The sequence below is a fragment of the Enhydra lutris genome, unplaced genomic scaffold, assembly GCF_002288905.1.
Source record: "Enhydra lutris kenyoni isolate GAN:26980312 unplaced genomic scaffold, ASM228890v2 scaffoldscaffold99, whole genome shotgun sequence".
Taxonomy (NCBI): Eukaryota; Metazoa; Chordata; class Mammalia; order Carnivora; family Mustelidae; genus Enhydra; species Enhydra lutris.
In genome coordinates, this window is record NW_019154183.1 from 194,279 (window position 1) to 215,661 (window position 21,383).

A 21,383-nucleotide genomic window follows, 5' to 3' on the forward strand; every position below is an offset into this window, starting at 1 on the left:
GAAGATAATGAACTTCTATCCACACTTATCAACAAAAAAGATTTATGGATCATAGACCTCAATGTAAAATTAAAATTATGAGCTTTGAGAAGATATCATAGGTGTATTTTTTTGTCATCTTGGGATAGACAAAGACTTCTTAGGACACAGAAAATATTGGTCACTAAAAAAAATGATAAATTAGATTTCAAAACTTTAAAAATTTCAGTTTATCAAAATACTATTAAGAAAATGCATGCAAAGCCCCAGACTGGGAGAATAAATAATAAGTTGTACTTTTACATAATAATGATAGAGGAGGTACAATGAAAATAATATTCCATTTGTATTATAATGTATAAAATATTTGAATTCCAGGCATAAACTTCTAACAATGAAACAAAAGGAAAAAATAATTGGAAAGTCATACCTTATGCTTATTGTATAGACTATAATAAAGATGACAACACTTCCTAATTTAGTAGAGATATTTTAATGTAAGACTAATTTTTCTCAGGATATTTTAAATAACATCTTTAAATGGGATTTCCAAGCCAAGGAAACATGCCTTTGTTTTAAATTTATTGACTATTTCTGATAGTGCATTTTTATCAGATTGGATTCTGGCAATTGGTCTTTGATTTGTTAGCGGATATTCAAACAAACCTTCAAAGAAAGGTTAAGAATACTGGAATAAAAATTAGGCCGTGAGCAGCCCCAAATACCATAACAAGAAACATAATCTTAAAAAATGTCCTGAAGATGTATGCTTTAGCTGCAGATTAAACACACACCCCTATTACTGTTGAAAGTGCACTTTGTAACACTGGATAGCCTAGCAGATACAACGCCTCAATTGTTTTTTGGTTTACTGAGGGCTTAGAACTGGAAACAAATGCATAAGAAATGTGTGCAGAAAAATCGAAAGAAAACCCTATACAAATGACAAGATTAATCATGGATATGGAATCAAGATTGACATTCCAGAATGCCATGAAACCCGTTACTCCCACAATCACAGAAGCAATAGCAAAAGTTACCCACAAGGAACACAGTGGGTGAGGAATTAACAATAAGGAAACAATGAACATAGCGTTTGATGCAACAATGACATTTTGAACAGTATTTTCTAATATTGCAGTATACTGATCAAAATATATGAATGCATGGTTATACACCATTAGGGGAATCTTGCACTTTTCAGCTTTGCTTCGTAACTGGGATAACATCGTCTTCTTATTGGTTGAAGAAGAAACACCCACAGTCTGAATGAAGCCCCGGGAAGAAATGATTTCATGTGATGATGAAATGTTAATGTCATATGTAAAAAGTGGAAAATGTGTTAAAAAATTGGGCAAATTATTCATAAAAGTATCCTTATCATTTACATCTTGCTGGCTCTTTTCTGTATATTGCACATACTCTCGTAACCAAAACTCTGTAAGACTTTTATCTACATAGTCACTGTTTTCCAAATCTGACAGACATATTTCCAGTTTTGGCCTAACACCTTCATCCCAGTAGTTAAGAGTTTCTGTAACAATAACCATAACTCTGGGACCATAATCTGAAAAATATTCTTCTTCTACATTAAAATATGGTGTGATGTAGGAATCGTCACTTGCCAAATTTCGAAGGTCTAAACCTTCCTGCACTTGGAAACACCCATAGATGCTACTTATGATGTACAAAATGTATACAAGCACTACAAAAAATTTGGACTCGGTACTTGTGAGAAAAGGGCCAAAATAGTCTCGAAAGAACACATTCATTGGATGGACATCAGTTTCTTCTTCGTCTAGGAGAGAATCACATGGGAGACAGCAGGATCTTTTTAATGAGGAACATTTTTGGTCAGGAGTTTCTGGCTTTTTCAACCAGCGTAGACAGACTCTTTCTCTTTTACCATCCAGGGCCATAAATGCCCCAAAACAGGTGATGTTATAGAAATAACAAAAGAGCAGGGTTGTTCCTGTATAGATGCAAAAGTACTGTACGGACCTGAAAGAGGTCATAATCCCTGTATAGAAGGCCAGGACGTTGGTGATGGTGGTAATTGTAATCGAGACTGCCACTTTGGAATAGACACTGGACAGACGCTGTTTTATGTTATCCATGAGGCTGGTCTTCTGCCAGGCAGAAATCATTATGAACATATCATCAACCCCGACACCTGTTAAAAAAAAAAGCCATCTTCATACATATTAATATCCATTAAAAATTAAATGCATAAACTCAAACCATCTTCTTTGTCCATCTCTTAAGCTCTGATTTATCTCGCCCAATCTGTGCTTTGACACTGTGTTCTCTGTTGCCTCCTTTGGTTGCCTCTGAAGCCACAGCAGAATTCAGCCCTTCCTCTGTAACAACTCTGGGCTTTGTACGTCCTCCTGTTATTTGTACATAGCATGGGATAGACGGGATACTCTGCTCCTAGTCTTCGTGCAGGTTGTTTTAACGATGAGTCAGGAAACCTGTTGTGGATGTTAGCTGAAGCAGGATTAGCAATGTTATCTTTGATTCCACTGGATTATTTGAGAGACCATTTTCCCTCATAAACCATTTTACACAAATGTACAGACACATTGAGCCAACATTCTGTTGCTTAAAATATAAGCTGGACTTATCTGCTCTACAGTTAGCATCTAAGTATCAATGTGGTAGGATTTGAGAGGCACCACATAGTATACACACACACACACACACACACACACACACATCGTTTTCCTCCTAGCCTTTTTGATACCCAGAATGTTACCACTTAAACTTACTTTCCCAGGTTAAGGCATTATTATTAAAATGCAAGTACTCGAGATCAGACATGTGCACCAAAGTAAATCTCAAGAATCCCTTGCATAGGGGCGCCTGGGTGGCTCAGTGGGTTAAAGCCTCTGCCTTCGGTTCAGGTCATGATCCCAGGATCCTGGGATTGAGCTCCGAATTGGGCTGTCTGCTCAGCAGGGAGCCTGGTTCCCTTCCTCTCTCTCTCTGCCTGCCTCTCTGCCTACTTGTGATCTCTGTCAAATAAATAAATAAAATCTTAAAAAAAAAGAATATATATATTAATACATATCTACTAGGTAATCCTTTTCCATAAGGATGTTTCATGATGGGTTTGGAATAGAGAGGACAGAACATTTGAGGACTTTGAAATCACCACTGAAAACTTGGAAAGGAGGACTAGAAAGAAGAAAGGGGATAGTGAGGACAGCAAGAGCATTTGCAGATAAGTTTCACCTGCCTCAAGCTTTCTGCTAGAGTTGACACTACTTTCACCCATGTATATTGATACAAACTCAATAAAATAAACAAGGAAATACACAAGGTGGAATAAAATGCTAATCTCCACTTCAATTTGGGGGTATCTTCTCCATGGGAGGGTACTAGGAATTGCAACTTTGCCTCTAATCAGATGTTCTCTGGGTATGAGCAAGCAGGCAGAAGGATCTAAATGAACATAAGGCTACACAGAATGTCACAAATGCATCCTGACATCCCATGGCTAGCGGCCTTGAGGATTTCAGTTGTACTCAGCTGGACAAAAGGGAAGAATCAGAAGTACTAAGGACCAAGAATGAACTCATTGATATTTACAAGGTATTTAAAAACTATTTTTATTTTTTTTAAGATTTTATTTATTTATTTGACACAGAGAGATCACAAGTAGGCAGAGAGAGAGGAGGAAGCAGGCTCTCTGCTGAGCAGAGAGCCCGATGCAGGACTCGATCCCAGGACCCTGAGATCATGACCCGAGTTGAAGGCAGAGGCTTAACCCATTGAGCCACCCAGGTGCCCTAAAAACTAGTTTTATTATTTATAGAACCTTATTCAGAAATTGTTCTTGCACATTTCTTGAGTTGCTTAAATCACACATACACAGAGCCATTCACACTCCTGTGAATACATAAACTATACAATCCTGGTTTACATGAAATCTATTAGATACACCTTAACCTTGTTATTAATGGCTGTGGGGGCTGGTCAGTGACTGAGTACGGCTGTGTACCAGGAAGAGGTACCCTGACATCCAGCATACAGCTCATCCACTGTCTCCCCTAGGAAACCAAATACTACCTCTTCCACGCTCCTTACTTTCTCAAATAGAAACACCTTTGTTTTCTCATGCTTATTATAAAATAAATTCTGGGGCGCCTGGGTGGCTCAGTTGGTTGAGCGACTGCCTTCGGCTCAGGTCATGGTCCTGGAGTCCCGGGATCGAGTCCCGCATCGGGCTCCCGGCTCCGCGGGGAGTCTGCTTCTCTCTCTGACCTTCTCCTCGTTCATGCTCTCTCTCACTGTCTCTCTCTTCTCTCAAATAAAAATAAATAAAATGTTTAAAAAAAAATAAATTCTGAAAGTACAGGAAAATATGGAGAAAAAATTTAAACAGCTGTAATTCCACCCTTCATTTTTACATATATCCATCCAGAATTTGCTCTATGCAAATACACCAATACAACTATATCTTTCTATTTTGAGCACCCTGTTTCATAACAAGCATTTTTCTGGTAGTGGTTATATATCTTATGTCTACCTTATATATCTTATAAATCTACCTCTTTCTAAGGACTGAATATGATTCACAATTTTAATATGCTATATTTGTGTTGCCCAATCCCATGCTGATAGGGAATTAAATGGTTTTCAAAACCTTCCTGTTCTTACTAATGCCAAAGTGAACATGCTTTTACTTTTTGAGCACTTGTCCAATTATTAGGACAAATTCCTAGGAAGTGGAATCAGTAAGTCAAACACATTCCCTGTTTAATTTTTAAGTCTTTTGATTTGCAAAACTGGACTAAAAAAAAGGGTGTACCAGGTTACAGTTTTCCCCTAGAAGGATGAATGTTCATTTCCATACAACCTTCCTTCAATCTTGCCGATATTCATTAATCCGATGTGAAAAGAAGGTGTCTCATTTTTGTTTTCATTTGTATCCCTTGGTTAATTGAGAGGTCAAATTTAATTTTCTTATTATTTCCAGTGTTTCATATTTTGGATTTGGGTGTGACCCATCTGTTCATGTCCCTTGTCTGTGTTTTTCCATTTGGGGTGCTAGATTTTCTCCCCCTAAAGACACACAATTCAATTTTATTTTCTTTTTTCCTGTCACCTCATTTTGGATCTATAGAACCACCCAAATATAATTATTTTGCTTAATCTAACCTAAACTCCCTCCCTTATCTACCCCACACCCCCACATATACAACATGTAGCCTCATGTTTTGTTTTACTCTCCCAGAATAAGAAATGGTGAATTTGCAACTATGATCACAAATGGCACCCCCATGTACAACATCAGGCCAAAGCTGCTCACCACTGCCAAGGCAGCAGAAATCACCCCAAAGGCTGCAGTCCACATTTTGTTACGTAGGCAGTCACACCTGTAAATTTGGAAGGAAAAATCATGGGATTTGTGGTGGTAGATTCTATACTGAAACTCCTTGTAACATTTTTGACTTGGACACCTGTTCAGAAGGCTCTTGGGCAATAATTCCCATACTAGTCTAGTGGAGACCTTTAATTCCCAGGCACTATCCCAGACCAAGTGGGAAAAAAGGAGAGAAGGAACAAAAAAGCTATCTGAGCTTTTACAAAACTTTCTAGGTGATTCTTCTGCAGCTAAGCAAGCAACTACTCCACTGATTGGTAGTCGAGAACCACAGAGTTATACTAAAACACTCCTGATGGTTAATTCCACTTTGCTCTTCAAAGGGTATAAACGGACTACAACAGCAAACAGAGGGCAAGTCTTAGCAGAGTAAGTATCCATATCCAGTGCTCTTTTCACCCAGCCCTTGACTCCAGCTCACTGTAGATGCAAGCTTAAATAGCTCATGTATTTCAGAGCCAGTTCAATATGTATTTTGGTTAGCAAAATGTAGAAAGACTCCTCCTAAGACGTTTTCAGGACTTTCATCTACTGCTGAAGTGGGCTCTAGAAAAGTTGCTACTAATTGCAAAAGAATTGGAAATGTAGTCCATTTAGAATAGCAGCCTGGGCCTATTTCCCAGAAGTGGGAATATATAGACACATTTTAAAGTATGGGTTCAATTTGAATCTCCCTGATGGCTAGTGATGATGAACATTTTTTCATGTGTCTGATAGCCATTTGTATGTCTTCATTGGAGAAGTGTCTGTTCATATCTTCTGCCCATTTTTTAATATGATTGTCTGTTTTGTGTGTGTTGAGTTTGAGGAGTTCTTTATAGATCCTGGATATCAACCTTTTGTCTGTACTGTCATTTGCAAATATCTTCTCCCATTCCGTGGGTTGCCTCTTTGTTTTGTTAACTGTTTCCTTTGAGATACCACCTTACACCAGTTAGAATGGCCAAAATTAGCAAGACAGGAAACAACATGTGTTGGAGAGGATGTGGAGAAAGGGGAACCCTCTTACACTGTTGGTGGGAATGCAAGTTGGTGCAGCCACTTTGGAAAACAGTATGGAGATTCCTCAAGAAATTAAAAATATAGCTTCCCTATGACCCTGCAATTTACCCCAAAGATACAGATGTAGTGAAAAGAAGGGCCATCTGTACCCCAATGTTTATAGCAGCAATGGCCACGGTCGCCAAACTGTGGAAAGAACCAAGATGCCCTTCAACGGACGAATGGATAAGGAAGATGTTGTCCATATACACTATGGAGTATTATGCCTCCATCAGAAAGGATGAATCCCCAACTTTTGTAGCAACATGGACGGGACTGGAAGAGATTATGCTGAATGAAATAAGTCAAGCAGAAAGAGTCAATTATCATATGGTTTCACTTATTTGTGGAGCATAACAAATAACATGGAGGACAAGGGAAGATGAGAGGAGAAGGGAGTTGAGGGAAATTGGAAGGGGAGGTGAACCATGAGAGACTATGGACTCTGAAAAACAATCTGAGGGTTTTGAAGGGGCGGGGGGTGGGAGGTTGGGGGAACCAGGTGGTGGGTATTAGAGAGAGCACGGATTGCATGGAGCACCGGGTGTGGTGCAAAAACAATGAATACTGTTATGCTGAAAAGAAATAAAATATTAAAAAAAAAGTATGGGTTCAGTACTTTACCTACCCAACAGCCACAGCATTATACTTTTTTAAAAAGATTATTTATTTATTTGTCAGAGAGGGAGAGGGGAGCACAAGCAGGGGGAGTGGCAGGCAGAGGGAGAATCAGGCTCCCTGCTGAGCAGGGAACCTGATGTGGGACTTGATCTCAGGACCCTGGGATCATGACCTGAGCCAAAGGCAGATGCTTAACGGACTGAGCCAGCCAGGTGCCCACCACATTACATTTTAAAATTTATATTTCACTTGTTTGTTAACTGCTTCAAAACAAACGACTGATACTCATCTCTAGACGTTTTTAGTAGGAGAGACAAACTAAGTTTGGACTGAAACCTAAGAGTCAACTATGGAAATGGAAGCACTGATTCTAATATAGTAACAACATGACTAAAGACCTTTTACTATTGTAACAGTAAAATAGCTAAACTTTCTTATTATGAAAAAAATATTCTGCACCATGGTTGTAACTCACTTTCTGTCAATCCACCAGTTCTAGGAGTTAAATTCAGGGCCCTAAATCAACCACACAGACAAAATTCCAGAGCAAAAATAAGTTCCTTTGTTAGACTAAAATTTGACTATAATGAATACTTTCTTAAAACAATACTGGCTTATCTATGAAAAACCTGCAGCAAATATCATTCTCAATGGAGAAAAACTGAGAGCTTTTCTGCTAAGGTCAGGAACATGGCAGGGCTGTCCACTACCACCACTGCTATTCAACATAGTACTAGAAGTCCTAGCCTCAGCAATCAGACAAGAAGAAGAAATTAAAGGCATCCAAATCAGCAAAGAAGAAGTCAAACTATCACTCTTTGCATATGATATGATACTTTATGTGGAAAACCCAAAAGACTCCACTCCAAATCTGCTAGAACTTGTACAGGAATTCAGTAAAGTGTCAGGATATAAAATCAATGCACAAAAATCAGTTGCATTTCTATACACCAACAACAAGACAGAAGAAAGAGAAATTAAGGAGTCCATCCCATTTACAATTGCACCCCAAACCATAAGATACCTAGGAATAAACCTAACCGAAGAGGCAAAGAATCTATACTCAGAAAACTATAAAGTACTCATGAAAGAAATTGAGGAAGGCACAAAGAAATGGAAAAATGTTTCATGCTCATGGATTGGAAGAACAAATATTGTGAAAATGTCTGAAGCAATTAACACATTTAATACAATCCCTATTGGGGAATGTTGAAAAAGAAAGCCAAAGTTGGTGGCATCACAATTCCAGACTTCAAGCTCTATTACAAAGCTGTCATCATCAAGACAGTATGGTACCAGCACAAAAACAGACACATAATCAATGGAATAGAATAGAGAGCCCAGAAATGGACCCTCAACTCTATGGTCAACTAATCTTTAACAAAGCAGGAAAGAATGTCCAATGGGAAAAATGGTGTTCCCAACAAATGGTGTTGGGAAAATTGGACAGCCACATGCAGAAAAATGAAATTGGACCATTTCCTTACACCACACACAAAAATAGACTCAAAATGGATGAAAGACCTCAATGTGAGGCAGGAATCCATCAAAATCCTTGAGGAGAACAGAGGCAGCAACCCCTTCGACCTTAGCCACAGCAAATTCTTCCTAGAAACATCCCCAAAGGCAAGGGGAGCAAGGGCAAAAATGAACTATTGGAACTTCATCAAGATCAAAAGCTTTTGCACAGCAAAGGAAACAGTCAACAAAACCAAAAGACAACTGACAGAATGGGAGAAGATATTTGCAAATGACATATCAGATAAAGGGGTAGTATCCAAAGTCTATAAAGAACTTATCAAATTCAACACCCAAAGAACAAATAATCCAATCAAGAAATGGGCAGAGGACATGAACAGACATTTCTGCAAAGAAGACATCCAGATGGCCAACAGACACATGAAAAAGTGCTCCACATCACTCGACGTCAGGGAAATACAAATCAAAACCACAATGAGATACCACATCACACCAGTCAGAATGGTTAAAATTAACAAGTCAGGAAATGACAGATGCTGGCAAGGATGTGGAGAAAGGGGAACCCTCCTACACTGTTGGTGGGAATGCAAGCTGGTGCAACCACTCTGGAAAACAGCATGGAGGTTCCTCAAAAAGTTGAAAATAGAGCTACCCTATGACCCAGCAATTGCACTGCTGCATATTTACCCTAAAGATACAAATGTAGTGGGACGCCTGGGTGGCTCAGTTGGTTAAGCAGCTGCCTTCGGCTCAGGTTATGATCCCAGCGTCCTGGGATCGAGTCCCACATCGGGCTCCTTGCTTGGCAGGGAGCCTGCTTCTCCCTCTGCCTCTGCCTGCCTCTCTGTCTGCCTGTGCTCGCTCTCGCTTCTCTCTCTATGACAAATAAATAAATAAAATCTTTAAAAAAAAAAAAAAAAGATACAAATGTAGTGATCCGAAGGGGCACATGCACCTGAATGTTTATAGCAGTAATGTCCACAATACCCAAACTATGGAAAGAACCTAGATGTCCATCCACAGATGAATGGATAAAGAAGATGTGGTATATATATACAATGGACTACTATGCAGCCATCAAAAGAAATGAAATCTTGCCATTTGTGACAACGTGGATGGAACTAGGGGGTATTATGCAGAGTGAAATAAGTCAATCAGAGAAAGACAATGATCATATGATCTCCCTGACATGAGGAAGCTGAAAGGCAACGTGGAGGGCCTGGGGGGTAGGAAAGGAATAAATGATACAAGATGGGATCAGGAGGGAGACAAACCATAAGAGACTCTTAATCTCACAAAACAAACTGAGAGTTGTCAGGGGGAGAGGGGTAGGGAGAAGGTGGTTGGGTTATGGACACTGGAGAGGGTGTGTGCTATGGTGAGTGCTGTGAAGTGTGTAAACCTGTCAATTCACAGACCTGTACCCCTGGGGCTAATAATACATTATATGTTAATAAAAAAAAATTAAAAAAACTATACTGGCTTATGGCAGTTTAAAAGAAGAAGGTAACAAAGATGAACTCTGAAATCAGAAAGATTAAGGAGGATAAAAGTTACATATGACAAATTTATTTCCATTCCCTCTTTAAAGTTTCTGGATTTTTTGGTATAAATTTTCCAGAGGATGGGAGGTATGATTTTACTTTGACTAATTGCTGAGCTGACTTTCTCTCAATGACCTTTATTTTATTTTTATTATTTTTTAAAGATTTTATTTATTTATTTGAACGAGATCACAAGCAGACAGAGAGGCAGGCAGAAATAAAGGAGGAAGCAGGCTCCCCGCTGAGCAGACAGCCCAATGCAGGGCTCCATCCCAGGACCCTGAGATCATGACCCAATCCGAAGGCAGAGGCTTTAACCCACTTTGCTGCCCAGGCGCCCCTCAATGACCTTTATTTTAATGTTCAATAGACCATGGAGGAAAAAATTTGAAGGTGAACACTGTAGGAGTTTGGTGACTACGTTTGTAGATATTCCAGTGCCCTAGAAGGATTTGGTTTTAAGCAGTTTATCAAAATGACCTAGGAGAGTCTTAGAACTTTAGATTTCCCGGAATCTAGCTCTGCAGATTCTGATACGATAAGTTTGTAGGGAAGCTGCAGAGTCTGAATGTCTAGATCTTTCCTCATTTGATTCCAGTGCTCAGGCCGATTTGGGCATCACTGACAGCAAGATGGCCCATCCTCTGAATGTTTAATTCACTTAGCAGACAAGGGCTAAACTAGAAATTATTGTCCTTAGAAAACAATCTGTTTGTTTGGTGAGAGGTCCTTATCTTCCCTGAAAGGTAATCATGTCTCCCATGAGTAAACAATAACTTCCAGTGTATTTGAGAAGGGAAAGATTTTCCCCAGATTGTTTCAGAAACTGATCGAATATTTGGGGTAAGTTTTGACATTTCCAAAATGTTAGACAAGTTTGAAATAGTCTAGAAGCTCAACATACCACTACTGTGCTGTAGAATGAGGTTCAGATTAGAGCATAAAGTTGGAAAAGTCTTACTATTGTTCTTAGGACTTCACTGTAAGACAATGAAGATTGAACCCTAAAATGTGTTCGAACAAGGCTTCTGTGTGAGGCAAATGCAAGTATGCAAGGAGTAGCCTTCCTGTGTAAGGACCGGAGACAAGCAGGGTGGGCAAGGTTTCAGGGACTGTCTAGGAGGCCCTGCCCAGAACAGAGATAAGAGATTCTCTGTGATAACAGAGGGAGAGGAGTGGGAGGTGTCTAAGAAACTTAGAAACACTCTCACAGGAGAATGGGTTTTATTTTTGATACCAGAAAAGGCATGAATTAAACCATCATGGCAACATCTTTACCTTAAGTATTTTCCTACTCCTTTTCCTCTTCTCCTTGGGCATGCTCCATCCAGGAGCCAACTTAGCAAGATGAGAAGTAGGAAGAAAAGTGCTACAAGAGGACTGGTGAGTCCCTTTTTTCCCCATTAAGGACTGTCCCAGGCAGCACACTCTGGCTAAGAGTGCTGGCAGCGTGGGGGTGTGGGAGAACCTTAGCTTCAAATCTAGTTTTTTTGCTTATTTTTTTTTATTACATGATTTTGTTTTGTTTATTACATGGACATGGACATTTTAATTCAGACTAGAGGATTCTGTCTTACCTAAGAATGACCACAAAAGTCACAGGGCCTGCCTGAGTTTTCATGGGGCAGAGGAAGAACTGCTCTACCTACAAAACTTAAAGAGAACAAAGGGAGACAAAAATAAAGTTGCTGTATGTTTATACCTCATGAGTCCTATGTGTTCAGTGTGTTGGTTACAAACACATAAAGTCTTCAAAGACACATAAATATAAATCATTTTCTAATTGCCTTTGGTACAGGATTTATTTTCTGTATTACTGTCCATTGTCATTTATAAAGATAAGCAAGAATTGATATAAACTTGTATCTTCAGAACCAACTATCTAGAAGACAAGTTTTATCAAACCAGTTGTTGGTACCTTGTAGATTCCACACTAGTTTAACTTTTTTTTTTTTAACTCTACTGACTTGAAAAAGACAGAATTTTGTCTTTTTCCCTCCCCACGTTCTGCCTCCCTCACTTGCTCCCTCCCTCCCTCTTACACTTCTTCTTTAGTATTTTGGTTGGTTCGTATTCTAGGGCATTGTGGTCTTTCTTTCCAGAATAACAAAGCTGTGAGGTAGTTTATTGACTCAAAGAGGTACCCATTGTAGTTATTTGACTCCCTTTGCCTACTGGGGCCTCATTTTCCTCTACCTTAAAATCTAGAGGTTGAATTATATCATTTGTTCCCAAATCAACCTACAAATGAGAATCAAGTAGACAAGCTTTTGAAATATAGATTTTCAAACTGAACCCCCAGAGACTTGATTCAATAGGGCAAGGCCTCAGAATACGTGGACTTAAGAGTTGTCTCTGTGACTCTGCTGTGCGAATCACTGGAATGATATAATCTGTAGTGTTCTTTCTACACCTAAATTCTTTTATTTGTTGGTATTTTTCACATTTTAGCTTTCTGATCACATGAGACTAAATTAACCCTAGGGCCTAGATAACAATTTTTAAGTGCTTAACAAGATAAAGCCCACATCAGAACAATGAAGATATCTAAGTCAATTAAATTAAAGATTATTTTTATATAGTTAAAAGTACTAGTTCAAACTTAGAAATAAGGACTTGTTGTTTAGTTCTATCAGCATATCTGCTTCCAAATGGTCATAATTGACAAATATGTAAGGTAAAAAAATACACCAAATCAAACAAAACTGGCCACAATTTCTTTTTCTTTTTTCTTTCTTCTTTTTTTTTTTTTTTAGATTTTATTTATTTATTTGTTAGAGAGAGAGAGAGGGAGCACAAGCAGGGGGAGTGGCAGGCAGAGGGAGAGGGAGAAGCAGGCTCCCTGCTAGGCAGGGAGCCCATGTGGGACTCAATCCCAGGATGTTGGGATCATGACCTGAGCCGAAGGCAGATATTTAACTGACTGAGCCACCCAAGTGTCCCTAACCACAATTTCTTTATTTCTTTTTACTATTCTATGTGATTGCACACTATTGCTAATGGGGAAAAAGTTTAAAAAATAAGAGTTTAGTGTTAGATGTCAACAAAACCTGGAGTAGGTATTTCCCAAGTCTCATGACTCCACCCAACCCCCAGAAATATAGAAAAACAAGCATATATTTTCAGAATTCTGTAAACTCTGGAAAATAGTCAAACGCTTACAACAAGTAAACAAATGTTGAATAAAAGGTGGAGAAGCACTTCAAAATTGTTGAAAAATTTTATAGTGATTTTACATGCCATGTCTCTCTCCCTCTCCAGTGTAGTAGAAGTCTTAAAGTGGCAGTGACCATAAAGTGACAGATGTATTAAAGTGGCCACAGCCTCAAGGTGGCAATAGCATTAAGGCAGCAGCAGTCTTAAAGCAGTAACAGCTGTGTTACCAGTATGGAACCAATTCTAAGCTTTCACCTAGGGCTGATCCCCAGGCACAGTGTAAGCCTTGCTAAGTGTTGAAGGAGGGTCTAGGCATAGAACCATGTTGCAAAAATTGGGAGAGCTCCTTGCATCCAGGGAAATCTATGTCAAGACACTAGCTAAACAAAAGCTAAGGTACAGAAACTTCGGTGAGTACAAAAACAATAATTACAGTCTTTATAATAATAGTTTGGGAAAATCACTAAGAAAATGGACTACTACAGTCTTAAATAAACACATTAAAAAACAACAGAGAACTCTAGGAAATCTGATTTGAAGTTAAGTTTGTACCAGTTTAATGTAGATTGTTTTAAATTGAGAATTGTAAATCTCCATGGTAACACTAAAGAAAATCTCACAAAGTCACTGCCAAAGGGAATGACAAGAGAATCAAACAGCTCACTAGAAAAATAAAAACTAAACATTCAAGAGGCATAAATGGATGAAATGAGGGGTAAAAAAGCTGTAAGATATACAGAATACCAATAGCAAAATAGCAGAAGTCCTTCCTTCTCAGCAGTTATTTTATTTCATTTTATTTTTTAAGATTTTATTTATTTATTTGACAGAGAGAGATCACAAGCAGGCAGAGAGGCAGGCAGAGAAAGAGGAAGGGAAGCAGGTTCCTGCTGAGCAGAGAGCCCAATACAGGGCTCCATCCCAGGACGCTGGGATCATGACCTGAGCCAAAGGCAGAGGCTTTAACTCACTGAGCCACCCAGGCGCCCCTCAGCAGTTATTTTAAATGTAAATGGATTAAACTCTCCAGTCAAAATATAGAGACTGACAGAATGGATAAAATAGCATGATTCAATTATATGGTGTCTACAAGAGACTCTAGATTCGAAGACATAAATAAATTGAAAGTTAAAGGATGAATAAAGATATTCATATGAGTAGTAACCAGAGGACAGCAGGGGTGGATATACTGATATAAGACAAAACAAACATTATTTTAAAAATAGTTAAAAGAGACAAAGAAGGACATTATATATTGATAAAAAGGCCAATTCATCAAGAGGATTTAAAAACTACAAACAGACATGCACCACCAGTAGAGACCAAAAATACATGAAGCAAATATTGACAGACTTGCAGATAGAAATAGGTAGCTCTACAATAATAGTTGGAGAATTCAATATACCACTTTCAATAATGGATAAAACATCCAGGCAGATACTCTATAATGAAACATAAGAAATGGACAACTCTATAAATCAGTTAGACTTACAGAGATACATAGAACACTCAACCCAATGATAGCAGAATATACTTTATTCTCAAGCACACATGAAACATTCTCTAGAATAGATTATATGTTTGGTTACAAAACAAGTCTGAAAATGTAAAAATATTGAAATTATACAAAGTATCTTTCAACTAACAATGGAGTGATGCTCCAAATCAATAATAGAGGGAAAGCTGGATAATTCAAAATATATGGAAATTAACTCTCTATTTAATAACTAATGGGCCAAAGAACAAATCACATGGGAAATTAGAAAATACTTAGCAATAAATGAAAACAAATACACAGCATACCAGAACTTACTGGATGTAGTGCTCACAGATAAATATATACTACATTAAAAAAAGAAAAAGATCTTAAATCACTTTATGGTATTAGACATCTCGTAGAAATAGAAACAAAACAAAACCCAAAGCTATCAGAAGGAAGAAAGGAAATGAAAGATTAGAATAGAAAAAAATAAAACTAAGTATAGAAAAAACAAAGGAGAACCAAAGAAAGTAAAATTTGGCTATTTAAAAAAAATCAGCAAATTGACAAACCTTTATCTAGAGTGACAAAGGAAAAAGAAGATCCAAATAACTAAATCAGATATGAAAGTGAAGGTATTACTACTGCTTATAGAAAAATAGAAAGGATTATTTAAAAAATACTATAAACAACTTACACCAACAAATTAGGTAACCTAGATGAAATACACAAATTCCTAGAACCACGAACAAATGACATAAACTGACTCACGATGAAATAGAAAATCTCAACAGACATGTAACAAGTAAAAAGATTGAATTAATAATCAAAAACCTTCCAAAAAAGAAAAGTCCAAGACCAGATCATTGTACTGGTGAATTTTACTAAACATATAAGGAAGAATTAACACCAATCATTCTCAAATCCTTCCAAAAGATTGAAAAAGGAACACTAATACTAATGCAAGATAAAGACTACAAGAAGAAAACTACAGATCAATATCTCTTCTGAATATGGATGCAGATGTCCTTAATAAAATTCTAATAAACCCAATTCAATAGCACATTAAAAGGATTATACATCATGACCAAGTGGGATTTATCCCAGGAATGCAAGAGAGGTTCAACATGGGAAAATCAATCAATGTAATATATCACACTAATAGGACAAAGGATTAAAACTATGTGATCATCTCAACAGATGCAGAAAAGGCATTTGACAAGACCTAATACCCATTTACAATAAAAATACTCAAAAAACAAGGAATGGAAATGAACTTCCTCAAATGATAGGTGCATTTATGAAAACTGCATAGCTAACATTATACTCAATAGTGAAAGACTGAAAGATCTCCCTCTGAATTCTGGAACATGATAAAGATGCCCATTTTCACCAATGACACTCAACACTGAAATAGAAGTGCTAGCCAGAGCAATTAGATAAGAAAGAGCAATAAAAAGAACTCAAATTGGAAGTGAATAATGTAACTATTCCTTTTTACAGATTACATGATTCTATACATGAAAATTTCAAATAATCCACAATAAAACTAATAGAGTTAATAAACAAATTGAGCAAAGCTGCAAGATACAAGATCAACACACAAAAATCAGTTGTGTTTCCATTTATGTGCAATGAACAATCCAAAAAATGACGTGAAGAAAGCAATTGCATTTACATAGTGTCTAAAAGAATAAAATACTTAGAAATAAATTTAACCAAGGAAATGAAAGACTAAAAATTACAAAAAATTGGCAAAAGAAAATAAAGACCTAAATTAATGGGAAGATATCCTTAGTTCATGGGGAGGAGAGAGTATTGTTCAGATGTCAATCTCACCTAAAGCAACCTATAGATTCAACATAATCTTTTTTTTTTTAAGATTTTATTTATTTATTTGACCGAGATCACAAGTAGGCAGAGAGGCAGGCAGAGAGAGGAGGAAGCAGGCTCCCTGCTGAGCAGAGAGCCCGATGCAGGGCTCGATCTCAGGACCCTGGGATCATGACCCAAGCCGAAGGCAGAGGCATTAACCCACTGAGCCACCCAGGCGCCCCCAACATAATCTTTATTACAAAATGCCAATGGCCTTTTTCTTTTCTTGAGAGATGGAAAAGTCAACCCTCAAATTCATATGGAATTGCAAGAATCCCTGGATATCCAAAATAATCATGAAAAAGAAGAAAAGAATTAGAGGACTGAGATTTCCAGATTTCAAAACTCACAACAAAGCTACAGCAATTAAAGCAGTGTGGTGCTGGCATATCAACAGACATGTAGGCTAATGGAATAGAATTGAGAGTCCACAGAAATAAACCCATATATCTACAGCCAATTGATTTTTGACAAGGATGCCAAATCCAGTCAACTGGGAAAGAACAATCTCTTCATCACATGGTACTTGGACAACTAGGTTTCCATATGTGCAAGAATGAAGTTAGACCTCTACTCACACCATATACAAAAATGGACTAAAAACCAATCAACAACTTAAATATAAGAGCTAAAACCATAGAAAGTTTTCAATTCTTAGAAGGGAACAGGGCAAAGGTACATGACCTTGGACTTGTCAACAGATTCCTAGATGTAACACCAAAAGCATAAGTAGCAAAAGAAAAATGGTAAAAGATAAATTGGATTTCTTCAAAATTAAAAGATTTGTGCATTAAAGACATTATCAAGAAAGTGAAGAGACCGTATGACAGAGTAGGAGGAAATATTCATAAATCATATATCTTTTCTTGAGAAATAAAGAAAGAGCAAGCAAGAACATGAGCAGGGGAGAGGGGCAGAGAGAGAGAGAGAGAGAGAAAATCTTAAGTGGGCTCCAGCCCAGCACCGGGCCTGACTCAGGGCTTGATCTCACAACCCTGAGATCATGACCTGAGCTGAAACCAAGAGCTGGATGCTCAACCAACTGAGCCACCCAGATGTCTCTATAAATCTGATAAAGGTTTAATATCCAGAATACACAAAGTACTCATTAACAACAGGACTCAACAACAAAAAGACAAACAACCCAAAGAAAAAAAATGGACAAAGGACTTGCATAGATATCTCTCCAAAGAAGACAGGCAAATGGCCAATAAGCACATGAAGATACTTAACATCATTCATAATTAGGGAAATGTAAATTAAACCACACTTTGCTACTACTAAGATGTCTGTCATCAATGTTGGTGAGGATGTGGGGAAATTAGAACCCTTACACACTGCTGGTAGAGTGTAAAATGGGGGTAGCCTCTGTGGCAAGTGGTTTGGCACTTCTTGGAAGAGCTAAACACAGAATTACATAACTCGCCAATTCAACTCCTAGGAATATACTGAAAACAATTGAAAACAGCAGCTCAGACAAATATTTGTATATCCGTGTTCACTGCAACATTATTCACAAAAGCCAAAAGGTGGAAACATTCCAAGTGCCCAACAACAGATAAGTGAATAAACAGCACTGTTTATATATGATGAAACATTAGTCAGGAAAAGGAATGAAGTTTTGATACATGCTACATCATAGTTGAACCTTGAAAACATTATCGTTAAGTGAAATAAACCAGTCACAAAAGAACAAATATTGTATGATTTCAATTAGATGAAATCTCTAGAATAGGCAAATTCATAGAAATAGAAAGTAGATAAAGATTAACTGGGGGGCAGGGGAAGGTTGTATGTGGGTGGCTCAGTCGGTTAAGCATCTGCCTTTGGCTCAGGTCATGATCCCAGGGTCCTGGGATCGCCCTGCATGGGGATCCTTGTTTTGGAGGGGGGAGCCTCCTCCTCCTTCTCTTACTCCCCCTGCTTGTGTTCCCTCTCTTGCTGTCTCTGTCAAATAAATAAATAAAATCTTAAAAAAAAAAGTTAACAGGGATTGGGGTATGGGGAGGCCAAGGTGGGTTACTGGCTGAGACTTATACAAATTGTTTGAGGTGATGAAAAATGTTCAGAAACAGATAGTTGTGATGGTTGTACAACAGTGTGAATCTAATAAATTGCACACTGAAAAATGATTGAAATGACATATTTTATATCTTCTATATGTATTTCACCACACACAAATATTTTTTAAAAGAGTTAAATGACTAATAAAGCTGTTTTACCTGTAGCATGATATAATTGCGAATATGATTAGAAGGTATGCCAAGTGAAACAAAGGGATCACTGTCATAGAAGTGGCTTGAAATTCCAGTTGTCTGGAAAGTGATGTAAAGTAGACCACCTGCCACAGAAAATATACCCAAGTAAATAACTTTTCATTCCAATATTTGTGTGTAAGCGACAAAAACTACTGAAACACTACAGCTTATTCATTGAAACGACATGTTAAAATTTGTGGACTATGACTTTAGAATAAAGAGGACAACATAGATTTGTTTCTTCCCACAATCTATGGCATGGTTTCCAAAAACTCTTGCAAAAACCCAAAGTTTAAAACTCCTGAATATACAAAATCTGAGTTCTATATAAGACCGTGAAGTCATTAATAGCCACAGAAAAGTGTCGCTTTTTCTAAATTTCATTAGGATGTTGACTTTTACTATTTTAAGTGCATTGATATTTCAGAAAGATCTGGTATTCAAAGGCTTTTTCCAGTAGCTGTCTCACTTTACCAGGCTTATTCACAAGTATTAAAGGACTTGCTGGCCCAACATTACAGAATGGTTAGCATGTGTCTGGCACTGTGCTAGAATTTACTCAGAAAATGCTAAGCTAGTTCTTTTTTCATAAACACCATGAACTTCTGCTTGAAGGGTTTTTTGTTGTTGTTGGGTTTTTTGTTTTGTTTTGTTTTTAATTTCAGTGAACTCCAAACAAGTTTTAGGGAGCTCCCCCATATAGCAAAGACTTCAACTAAAAGTAGGAATTTCAAAGTCATTTGACTAGGAAACCTGATGATCAATGTCTGTATGGAACAGACCTACCTTGAGGATGTAGAATTTGTGTTTTCCACCATTACTAAGGATTTAAGAATTGTAGCATCCTTTGATGTATGAGATTAAGGACCTTGGATTAAGTACCAAGTAGAGTAGAGCACTCCCAGCTTCAAGGCAAGGACTCCATCAAATAATTGGGGAGTGCTACTGTTACGATCCTTGGAAAAAGTGTCCTTACTCCTCCCACCTTCTCCTGGCCTCCCTCTAAAGCCCAGCCACCAGGTACCTGGATCTTCGTCAAGGCCAGACTCTTTTCGATGTTGCTAAATTGGTTCAGGAAATGGATCAGCCACATCTTGCTAAGCTCGTTGACCTCGCCATCCTCAGTCTTCAGGAAGTACAGTAGCCGCATGGCCTTGGCCCTCACGAGTAACTGGTTCTTTCCCATCCTCTTGCCTAAAAATGTTCCTCCAATGGTCCCGGCCAGGTAGATGGGCTGGCCTGTTGGGCTGAAGATTGGGAAGGTGACGTTTCCCAGGTCGAGGTTTTTGTTCCTCTGCCAGACAGCCAGGAGCGGGTTGGAGGGAACGCAGAAATCCTCGTTCTTAGCGCACACCTGATCGTAGCGGGTCTGGGTTCCATTTTCCTTGGTCACATACAGATCCTGTATCACAGCGTCCAGTTTACTAATTTCTTCCAGGATTTCTTGTTCCAGCACGGAGGTGGTGCTGGAGACCGCCAGAATGCAAGCGAAATTGACTTCAGTGCTCTTCCTGGAGAGGGAGAAGTGGTAAGAGTCGTTGGCGGTGAAATGTCCCTGCACAAAGCGCCGCTCAGCCTTGGCGGGGCTCCCGATGAGGGTGTACTGCTCCTCCAGGTTTTCCTCTTTATCCTTGGGTAAGTAAATCAAGCCGGTGCCCAGAATGGCCGTCAGCGCAATGGACGCCAGCAGGAAGCTCCAGGGGTGCGAGCCCACCACCCACCCCAGCCTTCCGAAGGCGCGGGAGAGGGGCTTCTCCAGGCAGTCGGTGTGGCAGCGGGGTCTCTCCGACCGCTGATTTTCCGACCGTGACCTTGAGCGTGACCTTGACACCGGCAGGCCTGAAGGCCCCCCTCGCGGACCCCGACTGGGAATAGGACGCGTCAAGGGACTGCGTGCGCTGGCCCGAAGCCCAGTGAAGCTTGGGTCCCCGTCCTTGACTTGACCGCAAGGGCCGCTCTGACTCGGGCTTGGAGGCGGGGAGCGGGGAGCGGCTGTGCCCGCAGGCGCGCCTCCCCCTCCGACGGCCTCCCGGAGTCCGGCCGGGGCTGGGCCTCGGCTTTCTGCCTCGCCTCCGGCTGCGGCCGCCACGGAGGCTCCGGCTCCCGCTCCGGCTCCCGCTCCGGACTGGGGCCCGGCCTCTGGCGCAACCTTGGAGGGGCTGAGGCTCATTTCCGGGAAGGCAAGGCCACGTCTCACTCCGGGCAGCAGGTGAGGCGGCAGCCGCTGGACGGAGCGCCCACCTCACCGCACCCGACGGTTTCCTGGAGAAGTTCTAAGCGAGTCTGTTTGAGCTCCGGCTGCTCGCGCCCCCACCCTGCAGGCTTCGGTGCGGAGCACGTGTTTGGACCCGTGGCCCGACTGGCCCCAAATCTGCGTGTGGCGCGCGCGTGCCCTCCGGAGTCGAGTTAACACAGAAACACTTCTTAAAGGTAAGATGCGTGCCTGTTGTACAAGACTTACATTTGGGGGGGAATTTGGCTTACACACACACACACACACACACACACGCACACACACACACGTTCTAGCCTTTCTGGGATCATCCAGTAACACAGTT

At 39.5% G+C, this 21,383-nt stretch overlaps 1 protein-coding gene across 1 annotated transcript; it reads right to left on the reverse strand.

Annotated features, from left to right (window-relative positions):
* Nucleotides 1–647: 647 nt before the first annotated feature.
* On the reverse strand, nucleotides 648–20,995 carry LOC111139308 (patched domain-containing protein 3-like). Its single transcript, XM_022491563.1, is given in 4 exon segments — nucleotides 648–2,172; nucleotides 5,214–5,363; nucleotides 18,790–18,908; nucleotides 19,850–20,995. Coding segments are annotated over 4 exon segments (2,940 nt in total).
* Between the last annotated feature and the right edge of the window lie 388 nt (nucleotides 20,996–21,383).